Source organism: Manacus candei, unplaced genomic scaffold, assembly GCF_025592945.1.
Source record: "Manacus candei isolate 608988 ecotype Guabito, Panama unplaced genomic scaffold, ASM2559294v1 h1tg000062l, whole genome shotgun sequence".
In the NCBI taxonomy this organism is placed as follows: Eukaryota; Metazoa; Chordata; class Aves; order Passeriformes; family Pipridae; genus Manacus; species Manacus candei.
Genome location: NW_026138110.1, coordinates 150,654 through 171,632, shown reverse-complemented (window position 1 = coordinate 171,632; position 20,979 = coordinate 150,654). Strand labels below are relative to the sequence as shown.

General features: G+C 40.1%; 1 protein-coding gene across 5 annotated transcripts in view; it reads right to left on the bottom strand.

The window, feature by feature from the left end:
* Nucleotides 1–241: 241 nt before the first annotated feature.
* The window catches only part of LARP7 (La ribonucleoprotein 7, transcriptional regulator), a 23,268-nt gene continuing 2,530 nt past the window's right edge, over nt 242–20,979 (bottom strand). For 2 of the 5 annotated variants that reach the window (XM_051804903.1, XM_051804904.1), the window contains exons 2-13: nt 19,559–19,767; nt 18,062–18,162; nt 17,851–17,934; nt 15,568–15,732; nt 14,822–14,930; nt 13,807–14,187; nt 13,206–13,335; nt 10,716–10,864; nt 9,713–9,831; nt 7,280–7,439; nt 5,286–5,377; nt 242–782 (exon numbers count right to left, since the gene is read on the bottom strand). In XM_051804903.1, coding sequence (XP_051660863.1) covers nt 702–782; nt 5,286–5,377; nt 7,280–7,439; nt 9,713–9,831; nt 10,716–10,864; nt 13,206–13,335; nt 13,807–14,187; nt 14,822–14,930; nt 15,568–15,732; nt 17,851–17,934; nt 18,062–18,162; nt 19,559–19,766 — 1,779 coding nt within the window. In that variant the 5' untranslated portion in view covers nt 19,767 and the 3' untranslated portion in view covers nt 242–701. The remainder of the gene's footprint in view (nt 783–5,285; nt 5,378–7,279; nt 7,440–9,712; nt 9,832–10,715; nt 10,865–13,205; nt 13,336–13,806; nt 14,188–14,821; nt 14,931–15,567; nt 15,733–17,850; nt 17,935–18,061; nt 18,163–19,558; nt 19,768–20,979) is intronic. The other 3 variants (XM_051804905.1, XM_051804906.1, XM_051804907.1) reach the window with 3 other exon arrangements.

Below are 20,979 nucleotides of genomic sequence, written 5' to 3'. Positions count from 1 at the left end.
GAGCTAAGGCAACCACAGGTATCAAACAAAGATATTATTTCTTCCACCGAAGATTCTTCTAAAACAAATAAAAAAAAAAAAGCTGAATTCAGTTTAGTGTGTATTCATACAAGTAAATTTTCTCCCAGACTTCTCCACGACAGATTTCCTGACAGCCTTAGCCAACTGAAAATACAGGGAACATTTTTCTCCTGTACTCTGAAACAGTTTGATGGGCTAAAGAGAGGCCTAGAGAGGTTTATGCAGCATTAACCACTTTTATTATTTATGGTGGCATAAAGCAAATGGAAGAATTAGAGATACACAGCTGAAATTTTCTCAAGCGTTTTATTTTATAACCTAGTGTATAAAACTTCAACATACAAAAAAAAAAAATTCCAAACAAAGAAACAAACCAAAAAAAAAATAACAGAACAACAACAACAAAAAAAAAAAACAACCCCAGAAGTGAACTAAAGCAAAAATCTTGTCATACACATTTTCCAGAAAGCTTTACCTAGAAAGGCTCAGAAGCAGTGAACATTCAGCCTGTTCAAAAATGGGGGTTCAGACCCATCTTCACACTTGCAGTCTGCAGAGTTCTGGCTCCGGGGGCCCGGGTTTAGTTGCTGGAAGCAGTGGTGGCTGTGGGGGGGCTGGTTTTTTTTTGGTAGGTTTGTTTGAAATACCTGCAGTTCACACTCCAAGATCATCAGTCCTGGTTAGTTGTCATCAGTGAAGCGAATGTGTTTGCTTGTCTGCTGAGTCTTCTCCAGTCTCATCCTCTCAGCCTTGGCAATCAACTGCAAACAGGGAAAATATCACAGAAAATTAGAGCAAAGTGGATATTCTTAGGATTTGATCTTCCAGTCATGGATATATTCTTCACTGGTTTACCAGACTTCCTAAGAAAAAGCTCATCTGAGCAGCTGAGCTAAGCTGGATATCTGTCAGATATATAAGATATAAATTCAGTGCTGCCTCAGAATCATGCAAAATAAAAGTGTCTCTTCAGTTGCTGAGCAGTTGCTCTCATTCCATCCCTTCTTCCTCCCAACATGGTCCAAGAGGACAAAATATTCATTTTAAAATCCTAAAATACAGTCTCACACAGTAAGCAAAAAAACCTCTGTCCTTTTACTGGATTTATTTTGTTACAGATGTAGGAAAAACAAGGTCAGGTCACAAAAGGAGTGCTTCAGGAATATTGTGGCATTTTAAACAGGAAAAAACCCCCACATCTCCAGCATACCACACAGAAACCCACACACACCACTCAAGAACAACTGTAAAAGCACGGAAAAACCACACACACAAATAAAAAATCCACAGAACCCCCCCCCACATGAATACAAACACAAACCCACTAAAAACCCACAAGCCACAAAACATAGAACACACTGAAACCACAAACTCACACACAAAACCCACAAAACCCACAAATCTACACAGAAAAATGCACATACACAAACCACAGAAACCACAAATCAACACAAGAACCCCCACAAAAAGGCACATGGAAAACCCCCACAAACCAGCACAAAAACATGGCTGAAGGCACATACAAACCCCACACAATCCAACACCACAAATGCACTCAAAGGCACATACAGAACCCACAGTCCCCCCCAAAAAACCACCAAACTCTCTAGAAATAAAAAAAAAAGCCCCAAACACCACCAACACTGAACAACCCCAAAAAAACCCAACAAACCCACAAGAAAAAAATTAGCATAAGTCTCCCAACACCACAGAACACCCCAAAAACCTAATAGACAAATATAGTCAAAGGCACATACAAACCCCACACTCAAGAGGCACGTACAGACAACCCCAACCACCACAGAAACCACAAACCCACACGAGAAACCACACAGAAATGCAGGCACACACCACACAAAAAGACACAAAACCACATGAAAAAACAAAACCAAACAAAACAAGACAGCTATAATACAAAAAACAACCCCCAAAAGAAAAAAAAACAAGCACCAAAACAAAAAAAAAAACATGAACAGAAAAACCCCACAGTAACTTCTGTGCTGGGGACAATTCAAATATATCAGGTATTGCTCTGGGGAGGGGGCATTTGCTCACTGGGCAGCCCCACTTTGCTAGATTTGTAAAATCTCACATATAAATCAAATTATTTGTTCCTTCTGCATGCCTGTGGCCTGCAGACAGCACTCAAGTGCACAGGATGCTGCTGCACTGATTGTGGCAGCCAGGATTTCAGAAGGAAAGGAATACAACTGATCTAAAGATCTAACCAAGGGTCACTTTTGCTCTCTGATACCTAACACAAAAAAACTGCTAGAGGAGTTTAACACTAAGAAGGGTACAGTGGTTTACTCATTCCACATATGGGATGGAGAATTCCAAACCAGGGAAGTTCTAGGACGTGAGCTGCCCAGTTCATACCAGTGAGTGGTTTTATACCAGTGCCTCAGAGCTCACAAGAGGCCTCAAGGATTGCCCTGTTCAGCTCATCAGTCCAGGATCAGGGCCTGTATCTGAGCACACTAATCCTGTCTAACAGGTCTCCAGCCCTTCCACAGACACCAGTGTCACAGAGCCAGGGAACTGGGGATGTGCTCTGGAATGGGCCCACACACAGGGAATTGCCCAGCCTTGCAAGGACACAGCCCTGGACCCCCAGGCATCATCAGGAGAGAACAGTGTGGGCTGTACCCAGACATTCCCACTATCCTTCTTTTCCATACATCCTGTAAATTATGCCACCCTTCACAAATACCCAATTCTCACCTGCTCATCAAATGCCTTTCACTTCTGCCACCCCTCCCACCCTCTTAAACTTCCTCCTTCCCTCTGGGAAAGGGGGGCACAAGGTGCAAAGGACTTTCCTCCCCCCCCCCAGGGAGACAAGGATCCAAGGGGAAAGCTTGCAGGCACTCCACTCCTTGGCTTTGGGAATGGGAGACTCCAATCAGTCTGGAGTTTAAGGCTGCAGACTGATGGATTGCTTTAGGTCTGAATAAACTGGCACTGCCCTAAAAAGCAGTTCTGGCAGGAAGGTTTTCCATCAGTAAATCACCGAGGTGGTTTTATCAAGGCAGTAAAGCCACAGACAAAAGGGAAGATGGATTTGGAAGGGGCAGCAGAGGGGTGGCAATGAAGGACCAGACCCGGGGGAAAGCCTGACACTGAACACCTTTTTCACTCCAAAGACAGCCAGGTCTTAGTCAAGTTCCGGGGAACCTTGGGAATATCTCTTTTGGACATTTAGTTTATTATAAGAACTATGCCAGAGAAAGTAAAATCCCTACTTAAATCTGGTCTAATCAGTTTTGGGGGTGAGCATTATTATAGACATCTGCTCAAGTTATCCTTAACCCTTATCCCAGAAGAAGAAGAGAGTATGCCTATACTTCTTAGCAATTGCTCTTTTCCATGGTTTTTTAACTGCCTAAAGTTCAGCTCAAAAGCTGTGTGCAGTCACTGCATGGACTGCACCCCATCATTTCAACACCAACTGAAAGAAAGGATAAGATGATGTGTTAATTCCAGGCATAAGGCAGTTAAATGGCAAACACCCATCTTTGAGGTCTGGTAAGGTGTTTCAAAACATTTTTGGCAGAATAGACCTTGACAAGAAAGATACATTAATGGCATATTTTGCTGTAGGTATTTTATTATGAATAATTACTTTTTACTTCCTTTTGTTGCGAGCTCCAAAAGAAGTCACCTTGTAAGCACTAAGGAAGAATTTTCTAATATTAAACACTTCTTATTACTATCAGTCGATATTTTGGGAATACAGCCTGTCCAAAAGCAAGGAAAGGGTTAAGAGCCACTGACTGCAGCCAGGCATTCTTGTCTTGATGTTTTTGCTTAACAGCGTGTTAGCATTTAAATAGAATTCCCCGGGCTTTGAAGTTCACACCTCCCGGTGCGGGCAAGGTGATGGGCAGGGGGGAGGAGCAGGAGTTTGCATCCCTGTGCTGCCTTTGTTAGGCAGGGCCGAGACAGTTTGTGTTTGCAGGCCAAGATGAGGTGCATTACTGCCCAATTGACACCGGTTTGGTCAACAAATCCCAGCCTTCAGAAGATGGAAGAGTAGAAACTTGAGAGCAAGTCTAAATTAAAGTCTAAGGAGCCACTTTGGTTTAAAAAAGTAAAAGCACATTAAAACGAAAAAAAAAAATAAAAAAAAAATGGCAGCATTCAGTAAAATGCTCCAAAGTTGTCGAGCTTTCCCATTCCCTTTCTAGTCATATTAAAGAAAAATGGTTCAAGTCAATGCCATCTTTAGGCTTTTAAGAAAATTAAATCAGACCTTTGGGCAAGTTCTTGATGCACACCTTTGTTTAAAAGAACTCTGCTCATCAGTCTATGGGATCTCTGAAAGAACATTCAGACAAACAGGGTAAGACATGTCCAACATGCCTCTGACCTGTACAACCCCTATTCCTTTAGGTCAATTAAATATTTATTTTCAATTACATATGTAATTTCTCCCCCCCCCCCAGCATCCAGGAAACAAGAGTCTCCAAAGTCACCAGCAAATAATTAAGGTCAGATGATTGTGAAGTTTTGCAAGCAGCAGCAGAAAAATTCAGGTTAAAGCCAACCCAGAAACCTTATCTGCAGTGTGTGTGAAGCAAACCTGGCAATAAAAAGGTCTGTGAAATACTCTTTGGCTCCTCTCTGTCAGGTGGAGGATCTGACTGGCTTAATCAAGGAACCCCTTCATGCCTGGAAGGATCTCCTGTGGCAGGAGTGGAAGCTGCAGCCAGCAGGTTCATTGCAACACTGCCTCAACCCTGCAGCCTGACAGGCACCCCAAGGTCAGGGCTGCAAAGGAACTTCCCAGTTGGGATCTGGAAGCTGTACAGCTATGGATGCCTGCCAGCATTCATCACAGCTCAGAACTGCACAAATAGAACTGGGGAAGCAGTGAGGAAAAGGAGATTCATTCTCAAGAAAACCATTTTCTGCATCAGAGTAGAGTATTATCAGTACAGCACTAAACTTGATTTCACTGGAGCACATCAAGACTACTGAACTTCTCCATGAGGGTCTGAAAAGAAATCCAGTTTCAAATTAGCTTCAGGTTTTTAGACACACACTTAACTTTCTCTGATTGTCCCCACTTGTTAACTGGACTGGGACAGACACACACATTCTCTCCTTTGTAGCTGTAAAACTCTGCTGCAAAATGATTTAACTCAATTAAATATACAAAGTATCAAAAATTATGGATCTGTGCAAAAATAGAATCATGCAAAAATAGAATCAATGTTTAACCATGGCTATGCAGGAAAGAGATCTGAGTTGCACATTACCTTCTCAGTACCCCTCTTCTTTTCTCGAGGTTGGTTTAGTTTAGCTTGTCTGTCCACTAAAATCTTCTGCCAGTAACGTTGTTCATTGTCACCTTGCAGAAAAAATAACATTGAGGTACATGAATAAAAGTAGGACAAAAACAAATGTACTGTTTTCAGCCTTCACACGTGAAAATACCTGTTAGGGAAACCCAGCAAATATTTCCCCAGTAATCTTAAAATTTCCTGGTCACAGAAGTCCTGTAGAATTCTTCTCTACATGTCATGAGCAAAAGGAGGTGAGTTTTAGCTGATGTTTCACACAGCACATGGAGGCCCTTTGATTTACTCATGTACTCAACCTCTGACTCGTTTTAAAACAACTACCAAACAGAAAAAAAAAAAAGTGTAATTACTCTAAGAACAACTGAGACTGTTTTGTTCCATCAAAACCATTGCCTGGGGACTCCATAAGCTGTCAGGAATATTTGAACAGGGGGAGCAGAACAAGCGCAAATAACTGTGCAGCTTTTCCCAGCTTTTCCCAGTTCAGTTGCAGTTTTCCACTGTTCCCTCTGGTTTGGGATGTAACCACCACAATGGGAACTCTGTGATACATTGCATGGTCTCATGGTTCACCTACAGGGAAGCTTCCCAAATATATTCCTGCAAAAGTGAACCATCTATGATCATGTTCACATGATATTCACCTGAATATCTTCAGTAGTCAAGTCTTAAAATATTACTGGGAAAGATTTAGTCCCTGCAGTAGGGAGCATTAAAGATTCCTTCCTTATTCTTATTCTCTCACCTTAGGCCAGGGAGGAAAACTAAAATCCTTACTGGGAGTCCCTTGTGCTTTCCTGGGAAGCTTTTCCATTCTTATTTCAATGAGCCAGTGAGAAAAAATGAATAGAATGCTCCTACAATGTAGTACTTATTCCTAATCTCCTACTACACTTTTATGTAAAGACTACAAAACCAGAGACAATGAGAGACAAACTGAGAGCACTCAGTTGTAAAAGCCAAAATTTAGAGTTGTTTCTGGATCTCTGGAGCAAAGAACACACTGGGGACAAATCTAAGCCCAAATGACATGAACAGCATTCACTGAGTCTTAAACTTGAATTAACTTCGATATTATCACGAAGGTTGATGCTTCTATTAAAGCTTTGCCTTCTGCAATCCTGAATTGACTTTTTGGGGAGTTTATATCCCTGCACTCATGAAACTGGACTTCAAGTGAGGGTCTGTGCAGGAGCGGGGTAAAATCTCAAATACACAGATGAGGGAATCTGCTTTTTTTGCACATTTAGAATTTTTAGTGCACGTCCAGAATTTAAAAGTTTAATTGTGAGAGACTTGCTCTTCTTTCTACCTCTCAATTCCATAGAGAGATTTTTCTACACTTGGAAAACTAATCCAATCCAGTCCGAGACTGGAAGTAATTTCAGAAAGAAGTAATACACATTAGAGTGGAGTTCCAAAGTAGAGCCAGTGGAAATTTTTGTGTAAATACAATTAAGAAAAAGGTTTATTCTGGCCTAAGTTACCCAACTTCCTGAAAAATCAAGATAATTAGTAGGTAAGTGCTAAACCCACTCCAAGTGTATCCATGCTGTTGGACCCTTTTCCTGTTATTTCACACATGAGTTCAGTATTTAAGTGTCTTTAAAATTTTTTTGCATCATCAGAATGCTCTATTCATAAAGTTGACATGAATTAAGTGCATTTCCACTGAAAGTGCAGCAAATCAGTCAAAAAACCCAAACAGAATTAACAGCAAGCAAAGTTAATTTTTCTCTGAACAGTGACATAAAACCCCTTAGAGTTTTACTCATTTCACTAATTGTAAAATTACTCCCCCCAAAACCCAAGCAGCCTTTTTCCCGAAAGCAAGATATTTAAACACATCCCTAAAGCCAGCAGGTGAAACGAACCTTTCAACAGTAATTATTCCACGGTCTTCTCCTGCACATTAAAAAAAAAAAAAAAAAAAGCCAACAAAGTCTTACCAGTGAGAACTTCGAATTTGCAGTTGTTTTTGATCTGGATCTCTTTGTGGGATTTCAGGACAGTCTGGGCATCCTCGGGGGTCTTGAAGCGGACGTGACATTCCGTGTCTCCCTCCAGCATGTCAACATAAGCCACCTCAGCCAGCACTGCCAGAGCATCCTGGCAAAGCAGGAGGGAGAACACACACCATAAATCAGCCTTCAGAAGGAGAATACAATAAAAAGAGTGACTTTTGACCATTCCATTTGGAGGTCATTAACATTTTCAAAAAGTAGGAGGCAGTAGCTGAACTCTGTCGTTTAATCCATCAACCTCTTGTCAAATAGTTTGGAGTTAATATGTTTTCCTAAGGAGGTTATACCTGAATTCTGATTTACCAGCCTACATCTACCCATCTCTTCCTGCCATCCAACAACTTAAAGCAGTAATTTTTGAAAAAGTTGGTATCATTTTACTAAAAGGAGCATCAGTAATTATCCGGGTTTTTTTTCAACACTGTATCTGACTTTTTTCTAAGAAGTTAAATTATTGGCATGCTACCACAGTGTCGACCCCACAGAAAATACAACACTTTATTGCACGCATTAAATATATAAAACCAAGCCCATTCAAGGCAGATTATCTGAGAAATGAGTAGTAAAGCAACTCTGTCTTTATGAAGTGACCTCTGCCTGATAGTTTTCACTGACAGCTAAAGGAAGAGGAGTCACAAATGTTCTTGCAGATGAAGTACTTGACTTGTAATTCCTGCTGTTAGGGAAATTAAGCACCACCACACATTCCTACTCAATTTGGTTCCCAGCAGGCAGCTCCACTAAGATGCTTCCATTCAGGAACCACACACTGCTTTTAACCCTCCACTACCAAGGGCAGCCTTAAAACAAAAAACAAAGGTTAAGTCACAGCCTGTTAAGATCATTTGAGAGCCACCAAAAGCTGCTTTCCAGCCTCATCCCAGTATCCCAAAGTCATGACTGCATGGAAAACTGCAAGGAACCAAAGAGTTCACTGGAGCTGGCAAAGGTGAGCAGCTCTGAGAAGCACCTTAAGAGCATAACAGGGAAGAAGAATAAAATTAAAACATGGAAATAGTATTTGTGGCAGTTTTATGCAGCTGATGGTTCAGTAACACAGCAAAGCCAGGTTTGGTGGCAGTTCTTCCTTCAACAGTTATGTAACCAGTACGGCAAGGGAAAAAAAAATTCCAAAAAAAAGAGTTAGTTTTGTGCTACTTGAATAGTAAGTTTTCCTCCTGCCCACAGCACGTTAGGGTGTGACACAAACTTTTAACAGTGAAGTCTATTCTGCAGCCCAGGGGGCCCTCAAAGGTTACAGGGACAACTGCCACATTCCCTCAGTGTCTCCAGCACTCAGACAGCTGCCTGCAAATAACACCAGATAAGGCCGATTAAGTTGAAACCCCACCATCACTGGGTTTTCAGGGTGAGAGTCTCTCCTCTTGCTTAGGTTTATGCACACAAACCTCACACACTTGCCAGTGACTCGAAATGGCCTCCTCAGTTATAAATATCGTTTGAGAAATCACCTCAGAACTCCCCTTTTGAACCATGTGAACCACTGACCTAAGTGCTTTGGATATCGAGTTGTTCAAATTCTTTCCAGTTGTTATTCATCCAGAAGTACAATTTGTGAAAGAAAGTGTCCTGTGTCAAACATGGAAACTTCAGTATCTGGAAAAACGCTGTTATTTCCTTTGGAAAACTTTTCATATTTCCATTTCAAGAGGATGCAGCTTAAAAACTGGTATTTTCCTTAAAAGGAAATATTCTGCTTAGCACGTGTAACTTTTGTATGGTGACATCACACCAAATGGAAGGTATCTTAGACACTTTTCAAGAGGAAAAACAGCACTTGGCAGAGGAAAAAAAAAGTGACCGATTTGACAGGCTCTACTGAAATGGAATTTATCACTGTAAAGGTCTTATTGGGAAAAGAAAAAGAATTGTGGGGGTTTTTTTTGAGAGAGAGCATTTTCCTGCCCCTTAATTCCTGCTACTGGAATTAAAAAAATATACACTTTTATATTAATTAAAGAAATGTTTTTAAGGGTTTCTTGTCAGGATAATTGGCACAGTGATTGATGCAGAGTTCTGTATTTGTGTCCAACTTTTGTTAAACTGGGAAGCACTAAAGAGCTCCTTATTTTTGTCCATATTTTCATTATAAACTTGACATTGCTCCCAGCACACCCAAAGCTTTTTTTCACTTTGAAACATCCCCTTGAGCCTATTTTGCCCTCCTAAAATCTCTGGTTCACAGGTAGTAGACAAGAATCTGTATGCAGGCTAGTGGCCAAAAAGATAAAAAAAACCTTCAGCCAGCCTGGGTTAAATGCTCTTCCATATTCAAACATTTGGGGGGCACAGCGAGAGGAAGGGCCAAGAGCTTCCCTGAGGTTACAAAGGCATTACCTTGATGTGCTTCCTGCCCGGCAGGGGCTCGGTGCTAATGATCTTCACAATTACTCCGCTGACGAACTGAGGCCCCATTGTGTTGGCCTTGGCGGGAGGGGCACCGTCTTCACTGGTGGCTGCTCGAGTTAAAAACAGGGAGGGGGAAAAAAACCGAAAAAAACACCAAAAATAAGTCTGTTAAATTGAGAAACTCAAGTTCTGCAAGCGCAGAAATAACATAAGGTAAACAAGCATCGAATATTGTTAGTGCAGGTAAGCTGTGGTTTTTTAAACCAAGGTCAAGATTGTCCACGGGTTAAAGTCAATGTAAGTAAAAAAAAAGAAAGATCAAGAAAAGAACATTAAAAAGGTTTTTATAGTCCACAGTGTCCTTATAAGAATATTTTATATTCTATTGATTATAGTTAATAGTTGAACCCTCAGTTTTAGAGCAATCAAAAATATGCAGACAGGCACTGGAACACAAGTGCTGAAGTTAGTGAAAAGAAGCAAAGAAAACTCACAACAACAGACATCTCTATATCCAACAACGGTAGAAATTTTAATATAAGGACATAATTACAAACCTCCTCTTAATCATAAAGCAGATAAAGCCCAATTGCAAGATGGCTTTTTTTTTTTTTAAATGAAATTGTTTTGTGAATCACTGCAGGTACAGTTAAGCCAAAGCAAACCAGGCCCGAGCTGTAGTCTCAAAAAAGCTGATTCCTGATTTACCTCTGAGGCTTTTAAAATTACATTTACCTAAAAATATCTTTAAGCTTAAGAAGGGCTACTGGAATATGCTGAATTGGCTTGTTTGGTCTTTATTTGTAAAGCACCTCAGTCCCCAGTGTATCTAAATACAGGGGGGACGTTGCTTTTAGTGTTTGGCACTCAGAGAGAGCACCAGCATTTCAGAACATAAAACCACGTGGCAGCATTACTGCAAGATCAGTGTCTTGGATCCCTTGTGTTGGTGTAGTAGAAACATGACAAACCAAACAAAACCCGGGGTTACTTTTGTGATTTTCCGCTTTCTGGGCGCAGGATTCCGTTTCCATCTCCCCCGCGGGCTCGGGTTTGATTTGAGACATGGTTTTCTTTAGGGAGGCCATACTGGCTTTCTGCAGGGCCAAATATTCTTGCTTCAGTCCCATCCACTCGGTCCTGTAAGAGGCCGCACAGGCACAGCAGTTGTAAACAAGAAAACTGTGTTTAGAAACTTCATGATAATTGAAGAGTTTACAAACAGCTTAAGGCCGACTAGGTGAACAGTTGAAACCACTAGAGATCTTCCTGCACTTCGGTCAAATTAAACCTTGTCGACATCCAATTTTTTTATTATTTTGCTCTCGATTTGATAAGCCAAGAGAGTTCCAACAGGACCAACCTATCAATCCAATGGAGAGACTCCCAAATTTGTTTTAAGTATTCAGACAGCATGTAGAACAGCTTGGTAAACTTGTGTTTTTCACTGGAACTAGAAAGAGTACAGGCACCGAACTCAGAGTTAATTCAGAGACAGTAAAGTCTGAATTCACTGAATTAGTTCACTGAACTCGCTCCTGGGTCACTATATTAAGAATCACTCATTTATTTTCTGGAAAAATCATTGATGGAAAATCAACAGCTGGTTAAACCCACCAAAACCCCGCCGAGATAAGGACATTCCTTACTATTCAAATGCATTTTGGTGAAAAACTACTCCCCCCCATGGCACCAATTTATATATTTACATACATTTAACATGGAGATGTTTCTGCAAACAGGGCGAGAGCTTTGCTCCGAGGCAACACAATGCCCGCGGTGCCACTGTGAGAACGACTCATTGTTACCCTAATCTGTGCTATCAAACGAGCTGATAGAGGATTTTTAAAGAGGAGGATATCTTGGGGTAATGGTTTTAGCTGTTAACGGTGACAACTGTATACTTCAAAAAAAAAACCCCAAAAAAAAGGATCCAGACTCACCCAGGATCATACATTCTCAGCAGAGCCAAAGGCATTAAAATAACAAAAGGCCCACGTAATGATTCTTGGAGATAAAGAGGCAACACCATGCCCTGGTGGGGTTGGTATAAATACAAGCTGCCGAGCTGGAGCTAGAGGAAGAAGATCCCAAGGGGACTCCAATAGGTAAGTATTTGCAATGCTTGTGCTCTGTTTGCAAACTTATTTTACTGCTTTCTTTTGCTACAGTAAAATAAAATTTAACTCAAATTCTCTATTTGTATTAGTTTGCTCGGAATCCTGATTGAAGAGGACAAGCACCGTCAATAACTGTCTTTGTGTGTGTGTGTGTGTGGACCCCTTTTACTTTAACATGGAGGTGCTTTCTGTGATATAGAAAAAGTAAGTGCTTCCATGTTTTAGTAGAGGTGAATCCTGATCGCAATCCTGCAACATCTCCTGGGATTTTCCCTTTGGTTTTTTTTTTTGGGCTGCACTTCGGATTAAAGATTCTTAAATTCGGGAAAAAGAAGATGGAAGACTTCGTGGGAGCAGATCTTCCTCAAGACCAAAAATTTAAAAGTGGCAAAAGTTCATTTTGAATTTTAAAGGACTTCCTTTGCTTTAACATGGAGGTACCTGCTGCCTAAAAGAGTAAGTGCTTCCATGTTTCAGTGGCGGTGGATCCTAATATTCCAAGGATTCTCAAATAAAACGCATGTATGTATTTTATTGCATGGTCAAAACTTAGTATCTACCTTGGGGTGGGTTTTTTTTAGATATCGTTTAGTTTCTCCACATCAAAGGACCCCCACAACTTTAATGTGGATGTACTTGCTTTGTTCTTTAATAATAGTAAGTGCTTCCATGTTATAGTGGTGGTGAATCCTTATTTTTCCTCAACACTTTCCTCTAAAAAAACGAATCAAAATATCAACCAAATGTGTCACGGTACAGCCCAAGATGGCAAGGACCCCCTCGACTTTAACATTGGAGGTACTTGCTGGATGATTAAAAAGTAAGTGCTTCCATGTTTTAGTTGTGGTGACTCCTAAGAGTCTCATCAGATTTGAAATAATTTGTGTTTTACAGAGAACCATGGGAATTTCAATCTGCAGGCTAAAACTGTTGCTAATGTGTAACTCTGTTGTTAACAACTGGAATTGCACTGTAGCAATGGTGTTGGACTGTCAGACATGCATACATTTAAAGAAGCCTAATTAAATTTATTCCAAGGGTTGGCAACATTACTATCTGTAAAGTAATTGTATTTAATTTATCGATGTCAATAAAGTATGCAAATGAAAAATTTGAGAAATTCTACTGCAGGAGATATTAGCAGGAAAATAAACCTTAATACTGAAAATACTTAAAATCATTGAAATAAGTAGTAGTACCAAAAACGTTCACTAAATACCCGAGGTAATTATACAGTACGACTTAGAAGTAAAATAATACATGAAATAATTTGCCAATACTCAAATAACAGCCATATATCCAGAACTGAAAAACGTAGGGGGGAACTCTTAAAACAACACTACCCAGTTAATGTCACCTACTTGGACAGTACTCTGAGGGGGATGACTTCTTCCTCCATTTTGTGCCTTTCCTTGTGTTTCTTCTTGTGTTTCCTTTTAGCTTTGGAAAGGGATGTGTCTTTTTTATCTTTGTCTTCTTCTGCAGAAACTTCTACATGAAAAAGTGTAAAAGAAAAAAATGTTTATTTATAAAACACTGCAACATGTTCTAATAAAATCACTGAATAAAATGCTTTTTTCTATTGGCTTCCAGTGCAGTTCATCAATTACCTTGAGTTTTATAGTCTTGTCACACCACTACACATGATTTCAATGCAGCTTTCTTTATCTCAGGGAACCAACTGGGATCATCAGCATTTTCCTTTTGTATTTTAATGTATTTATCTAGAATCCTATGCTGTCTCCATTTGCCAAGGCTGTTTAACACATCCTTTAACTTAATTGATAGGAACTTCTTTGAACTATTTTTTACTTCTGATTAGATTTACCTGCTTTGGTGTTGCAAGTTCTTCCCTATTCTCCATGCAGCTCCACTCCTTGGAATGCCTCATCCCCAGGTTTAAATTTAACTGCAGTAGATACCACACACTTATCTATGAATAATAATATCAGAGCCAACAACCTTTACCATTGGAATCCTTTGGAGCTTCTGTTATTTCTTCTTTTACTGGTTCAGCTTCATCCTTTTCAGCAGTTTTCTTGACTTTTGGAGCTGTTGTCTCCCCATCTCCTGAGTTGGTTCTTTTTCTCTTCCCAGGTCTGCTTTCACAAGTTACCTCTGAATTGTCTGCTTTGTCCCATTTCCTTTTCTCCCTCCTGGAGGGCTGCCTTGGAGTCTCAGTTGCCTCCATTTCAGAACACTCAGATGGAGTCCTGTGTCTTTTTGGTTTGGGTGTTGGTTCCGTTGTAGTGCTGGTGTTTGATTCCTTGGGCTCTGCAGCTGCCTGTGCATTGTTCTCTTTCTTCATTTTCGATTTCTTTTTTTTCTTCTTTTTCTTCTCCTCTGTGTTAAAAACACCATATTTATGTCTGCCCATGATGACACACTACACTGGATTAACTTAAATAAGTTAAACAGTCGTGATACCACATGTCATTATAAATTGGGATTTTAGGTGGCATCTCTGGGAGAGAAGCAACCCATTATTCCCCAGTTTTCTCTGGGAATTTTAAGAAGAGTGAAAAAACCCCAGGAAAAATAAAATGGATTTTATCCCCCCCCCCCATTACTGGTGTAACAAAAACAGTGGTAATTGTGAGGTATATTAACATGATTTATCATAAAGCTTATGAAAAAGATGGGCAGTGTCTGAAGTCTGGGAAATTGTGTATTACACCACCGGAAAGCAGGAAAAATGTTTCAATTATTAAGTTGCAACATCATCCCCTCCTGTTGCTTTATAAATTCCAGTAGATTGTATTTATTGGAACCGTGCCCAGATGCCAATTCAGGATTATTTTCTCAGCAATATCCCCTTTTTTTTCCCCCCCAATAATCATGAATCATGCAAAGAGGTAATGCAGAGATGCTGTAAAAAGTTCATTCCTCTACAGAGTGCTCCTGCTGAAAGCAACAGTTCCACCTTCTCTTCAGCAGCTGAGGCACAAAATTCACCCAAATAACTTTGAACACTTACCTACTACAGTGTTGTCACTTGTGTTCAGTGTAGGAACAGGCTTATTCTTCACTGTTTTGGGGAAAATCCCAGGTTTCCGTGGTGCTTCTTCTGGTGGATTATTCAAAAACTGAAGAGAAGGAAAATGAGAACAAACCATTGCTAAAAATCATGCTTTTTAAAGACTCTCCATCCAAGTTACAGCCAGCAGTCCTAATCATATTCCAGTACAGAAATACTTTCAAATCACAGTGAAATACATAAAGTTAGGCATGATAAAATTTAATAGCCACTGTACTGTTCCACACTGAGCTGTATTTCAGTAAGAGATGCAAAGTGTGGCCAACCAAATTACTGAAAAAACAAACTCATTATGCTTCTGTAAAGTCCCAGGTTTATTAATGAGTTAATTGTTAAAGAATTGTCGAACTGAGTGGAAGTCTGGGAGCAGGAGTGGAAGTCTGGGAGCAGGAGTGGAAGTCTGGGAGCAGGAGTGGAAGTCTGGGAGCAGGAGTGGAAGTCTGGGAGCAGGAGTGGAAGTCTGGGAGCAGGAGTGGAAGTCTGGGAGCAGGAGTGGAAGTCTGGGAGCAGGAGTGGAAGTCTGGGAGCAGGAGACAGGAACATAACTCCTGCTAAGTCAAGTTTATAAATCATGGTATTTTAGGAATTTCTCAAAGATTCAAGCAGGTGAACTAATAAAGACCAAACTATTCATGTCACAGTGACAGTAAGAACAACGTTGACAGGGCAGAGGCACCAGCACTCACCTCAATAGCTTTCTCTGCTTGCTCTTTAGTTTCAAATTCCACAAAAGCAAAGCCCTTGGGGTCCCCAGTAGTTTTGTACCGGGGTATACTGACATAAACCACGTTACCACACTTGCCAAACACCCTCTCGATCCAACTGTGATTGACATTTTTGGGAAGCAGCTCCTAAAAAAAAAAAAAAAAAGATAAAAGTGATCTGAGAACAAATTCATATCCCTATAACAAATGCATTCCGTACTTGATTTAGATGTTCATCTTCTTCCTGTGAGAGGCACCAAGACCTCACCTGCAGGTGTATCTCTTCAACATGAAAATCTTACATCCTGGTAAATTTAAGACCTTGGAGCAAACACGAGTCTGCACTGCCTCAAACTACCCACTGCAAAGCACAAGGAATGTTTCACTTTTATTTTTTGTAAATTGGTGGCAATGCAGGTATCCCAGAAAGAGTTCTTCTAGGTCAGTACAGAGTCACTACTGCTGAATTCCTGCTGCAAGCTGACATTTTCCAATATAGCAGTTAGCACTTGGGACAGAAGCTTTCAGGCAGCTTCTTGGATGGCAAAACTGTCTGATTTTTATTTCTATAAAACCCTTAATACAGCAACACATTTCAGCAGCTTGCAGACATCATGTCAGAGTTCCACATTTCCACTCTCCTGTCATACCAATTTCTAACAAGACCCAACTGAACACTTTAAAAATCCCACTGTCAAATTCTTGCCTAAACAACAGTGTGTCAGCACTGCATTTTTTTTTTCCCATGGCAAGTTACTGCACTAAAAGGTTTTCCTTGTAGAGAAACATCTGCCACATTCAGGTAGAAAATTGTTATTTCCATTAACTTGGTCCGTCAGGGAAACATTTCATTATTGTTTGGTCTGAAGCTGAAAAGCCAGCTACTCGAAGCTTTAAAAATATTATGGGATGAGTTCAAAGTAATAGTAAATGTTTATGTTAAAGCATATAAAAAAAAAAAAAAGGCAGGTTATTTCAGAGAAATTTAACTTAGCACCACTTCTGTTGTCCCCATTGCCATATCCCAGCTATTTACCAAACATTTGGCCACACACTTGAGCTGTGTATAGACAGTGCAGCTCATGCCATTTACAGTATCTTATCCAAAAAATGATACAAGGCAAAGTGTTCGAGAAGTTCAAAGCAGTCCCTGTAATCACTTTAGGAAAATATTATGTCTGGCACATCGTATTTACATAAACAAAACCCAACCACCTTTCCTGGGCTTTTGTTAAAGGAGGAACGATCAGAGCAATTGGGTTTCTCCTTATCTGGCTGGGCTGGTGTCTTGGCCATGATTATTGTGTGTCTACCCCAGAAACCTTGGTGCCTGCTAGGAATTACTAATGCAGCTGTTACCACCTACAGGTCATAAAAAGCTTTCTTGAGAGACAAATGGAAATTCCACACTGGTATCAATATCAATATTTTAAAATATATATATATATTCAACATGAAAAAAATTGCTTTACTATTTAAAAAATGGCCCAAGATTTTCATGTGCAACAGCTCAACCATCAGATCTCTTCCCAAGCTACCAGTGAAGCTGCTCAACAATCTGATAAAGCTGACACATCTGAAATTACACAGTGATACAGACTTCTCCCATCAGCACGAGCTATTTTCAGTTAAATTAAGGAATCACTCCAGGAAAGTAGCCATAGGACAGCATGCTAATAGGAGAATTTAAACAAAAAATTAATTAGGAGAACTGTAAGGGAAAAAAAACAGTTTAGGTATATTATGGCTTTAAAAGAATGATGTTTGTGTGTTACAAAACCAGAGGCACTCGCAGTAACAGGGCTTATAAACAAATTGTACTTCTTAAAGTACCCCTGATGAACTTGCAAACTCAGCCAGAGCCTGTCTGATGAAACTAATTAAGTTGTTACTACAAAGCTTTAACTACATTAATGTAATCAGTAAATCTTCCTTGGTGCCACCGGTGTTCCTCTAATGGCATTTACAAGAAAAGCCCTGTGAACAGAGCAATGGCTCAATCAAATTGTCCCTTTTCTTACCAGCGTGTGAAGCAGCTCTTGGCTCAGCACTTAAAATGATTTAAGAAATCCATGTCCCAAACCGACCCCACAGTCACCTGCAGTTCTGTATTTACTGAATTCAAATCTGATTTAAACAGGGCTGCACAAGCAGCAGCCCCTGCCCAGTTTACAATACTATATACATTTTTGCACTCTTAATTTAATTTATTTTAATTAAAGAGTTGGTAAGAGGGACCTGAGGGACACACAAGCCCAGCCTTACCACATAGACAGTCCGACTGTCCACATCCTTTGGCCTCTCACCCAGTGGTTGGCGTCTTCTGATTCTGGTTCCTTCCAAGTCCAGCTAAAAGTAAGGAGAAATAAGCATTTTTCCGTGAGATTGTTGCCCACTTCAGCACCTCCACCGCTGTTTTTCCAGCACCAGCAAACACAGAAAGGTCAAAACGTTTAAAATGTGAAAAGCCAAATACCTCCACAACAGAGGAGCTTTTAACTGCCCGAGCGATCAGCTTCCCATCAGTGGTTAATTTTTTCATCTTGTTGAAAGAAACAAGAAGTGATATGTCAACATCTAAAGGGGAAAAAAAAAAAAGAGAGAAACAAGGTGTAAATTATGAAATCAGGGTAATGTCTTCTACTCAGACGATTTTCACCATCAAAATTCAAGTTTCAAGTACACCCAGATTTCATTTTCTTCGGTGCTAACCTTTATCAAAGGAATTTGGTTCTTCCACCTCCCCACTGGTAACTGTTGTCTTTGAAGAGAAAGGAAGAAATCCTCCCTCTCTGATGCAGTTTTACAAGACAAGAACAATTTGCATTGAAAACCTGCCTCTCCTTCAAGTCCTCAGTTGAGTGCTTAACCCCAAACAAAGAGCCCCTGCCTGCTCTTCACTTGCAAGGAGCCAGGCTGCAAAAACCTCGAGAGAAAATTAAGTAGTATTAGTCTTAATAAAAATTTAGACATCCCATCTCTAGTGTATCTAAACAATGTAGGATAAAATGTATTTATTACGTTATTAATTATTTAAGGGCATCCTTTAAAAAGGGCTCGACAAGAAATAAAACTTTTCCTGAAGTTTGAGGTGTTTTGTTGGTTTTTTTTTTTTAAAAAACAAACTGGCTTAAAGGTCAATATAATTGAAGACTATAGCAAGCACTTAGAAAGGTACATTCCCCACACAACACAACTGGATTAATGATTTACATTTAAATTAAACAGGGACTCCTAAGCAAAAATAAGTAAACACTTGTAAAAAACCCTATTTTTTATTTTGTTTTGATGGAAAAGGGTCACCACTTTTTCCAGACATACTGCACTGTGAGTCCATTTGATATAACACACGATTTAACAATTATACTGAGAGGCAATTTACCACACACTGTACTGATTTTTAAAGCAAAGACATATCAGTCATTGCAGCTGATGTGCAAATTCATTTCTTTAGAAACTGGAAAAGAACTTGAGGTCCAAGCTGAATTTCCTACTCTGAAGTCACAAATCAACCACGTGGAAAAACTGTCTGAAGGAGACACTCACAGGAGCCCTACAGGCAGATACACAATGAATTATGTATCAAACTTCTACAGAAAACACACACCCAAGTGACATCTTAATTTCTGCACATATCTACCCCACCAGACAAGTTACCTGCAAGAGCAAAATGAGCTTTGTTTGTTCATTCTTAAAAATCATGCAAAGTGAAAAATCAGGTCTCCCAAACAGTCATTTCCACCTGGCAGATGCCTCTAACTTATGGTTGATTCTGAAGGAAAGGGAAAGAGACACTAAACAATTTTAAAAATCCAGTAGCCAGCTCTGCTTCCTGAGCTGTTGATGCCGATTTTCAGCATGGAACAACTGCCTTCCCTCAGGAGCATACGTGCACCTCAAAATAACTTATAAAGTAGGGAAGAAAAAAAGTGAAACATAAATGTTTACTGAAATACACTGAATATAAACTTACACCCATCTCTGGACTTCTCTATTTGTTCCCGGAGAAATCTGTCTTTGTGGAGATTTACATCCCCAAACCAGAAATCCACTTGCTTGGCTATATCTGCCAGCACCTGTTTAACCCTTGACCTCTTCTTCTTCTCCCTCTCCTTCTTCTGTTCAGTGCTTTCTTCTTCCATGGCTTTGTCTCTCGCTGTTTCAGTCTCCATTCCTGTCATCCTGTCAAATGAAAGGTAAAGATATATTAAAAAAAAAAACCAAAAACACCCAACAAAGAAGTCAAAATAGTCTTATTTCAAGAAGTTCACATTCTGGGTTTATCTTCTGCAGAAAAACAAGATACTTGCCAAAGAGAACCTACAACAACTAAATCTAGAAAGGAGGGATTGTTGGTATTTATGGCAGGTCTGGTAATAGTCAGGTTTGTTTTAAAAAACTAGCTTTATTATGTCAAAAGTGCAAAACCACTCTCTCAGTTGCCAAGGGCAGTAATTCAGTAGTGTTTGATTATAATGGCAAACCAAAGCATGTCAGAAGCTCAGAATCAGGGCCTTAGAAATTCAAGACTAACTAGAAGGAAGTGACTTAATGTACAGGTTTACTTTTGAAAATACAAAACCTCTTTAATGCATTCATTAAATTTTTTTGTTCACATTTCAATTCCTGTAGCTGAAAACTGCCAGTCACCACTTCAGTACCTCATTTCACAAGTGCAAAAAACAAAAAACAAACCACACACAAAAAAAAAAAAAACCCAAACCCAAAAAACCCATGCTGCCAGGAGCAGACAGCTTTTGGAAAATTAAATTAACACAAAAATTCGAGTAATTAATGTCACAATCACCATATGAAAGACTTGTCAGCTCCGTGCCGAGGCAGCAGGGCCATCAGGGAGGACAAGCCCACCCCACCACAGGCCAGTGAGATGGAAATGGTCTCCAAATTATTGTGCAAATCAGGCTTCCTCAGCCGGAGATCAGCTTCTCTCCCCGCTGGGAGCTCCAGGTAGTGAAAGGTCAGCAATTACCTCGCAAAGATAAGCCAGGTAAAAACTCCCAGCTAAGCAAGTTCAAGCTCCACTGGGGCCCTTCAGCAAGTTTTTTATATTAATAACCAGCAGGCTGCTTAGCTGAGGGCTGCAGGGAGGTGCCCCACGATGGTAAAGCATCACTGGGGGAGATTTGTAGGGGCTGAACAGCATTAAGTGACCACATCAACACGAGTGTGGCTCACCTACAGCAGAGATTGGTTTGGAGAAGCATTTTGAGTCATTCTCTCCCAGGAGAGAGGTTCTCATTCAAGCTTAAAAGAAGAACAGCTGCAGGCCACGTTCTGGGCTTCCCCTCACTTGGTGCTTTAGAAGTGAAGCTTGGGAGAAAATGACTTTGGGACTTAAAACATGAAATCATACTCAAAGCACAGAGTCAAGAG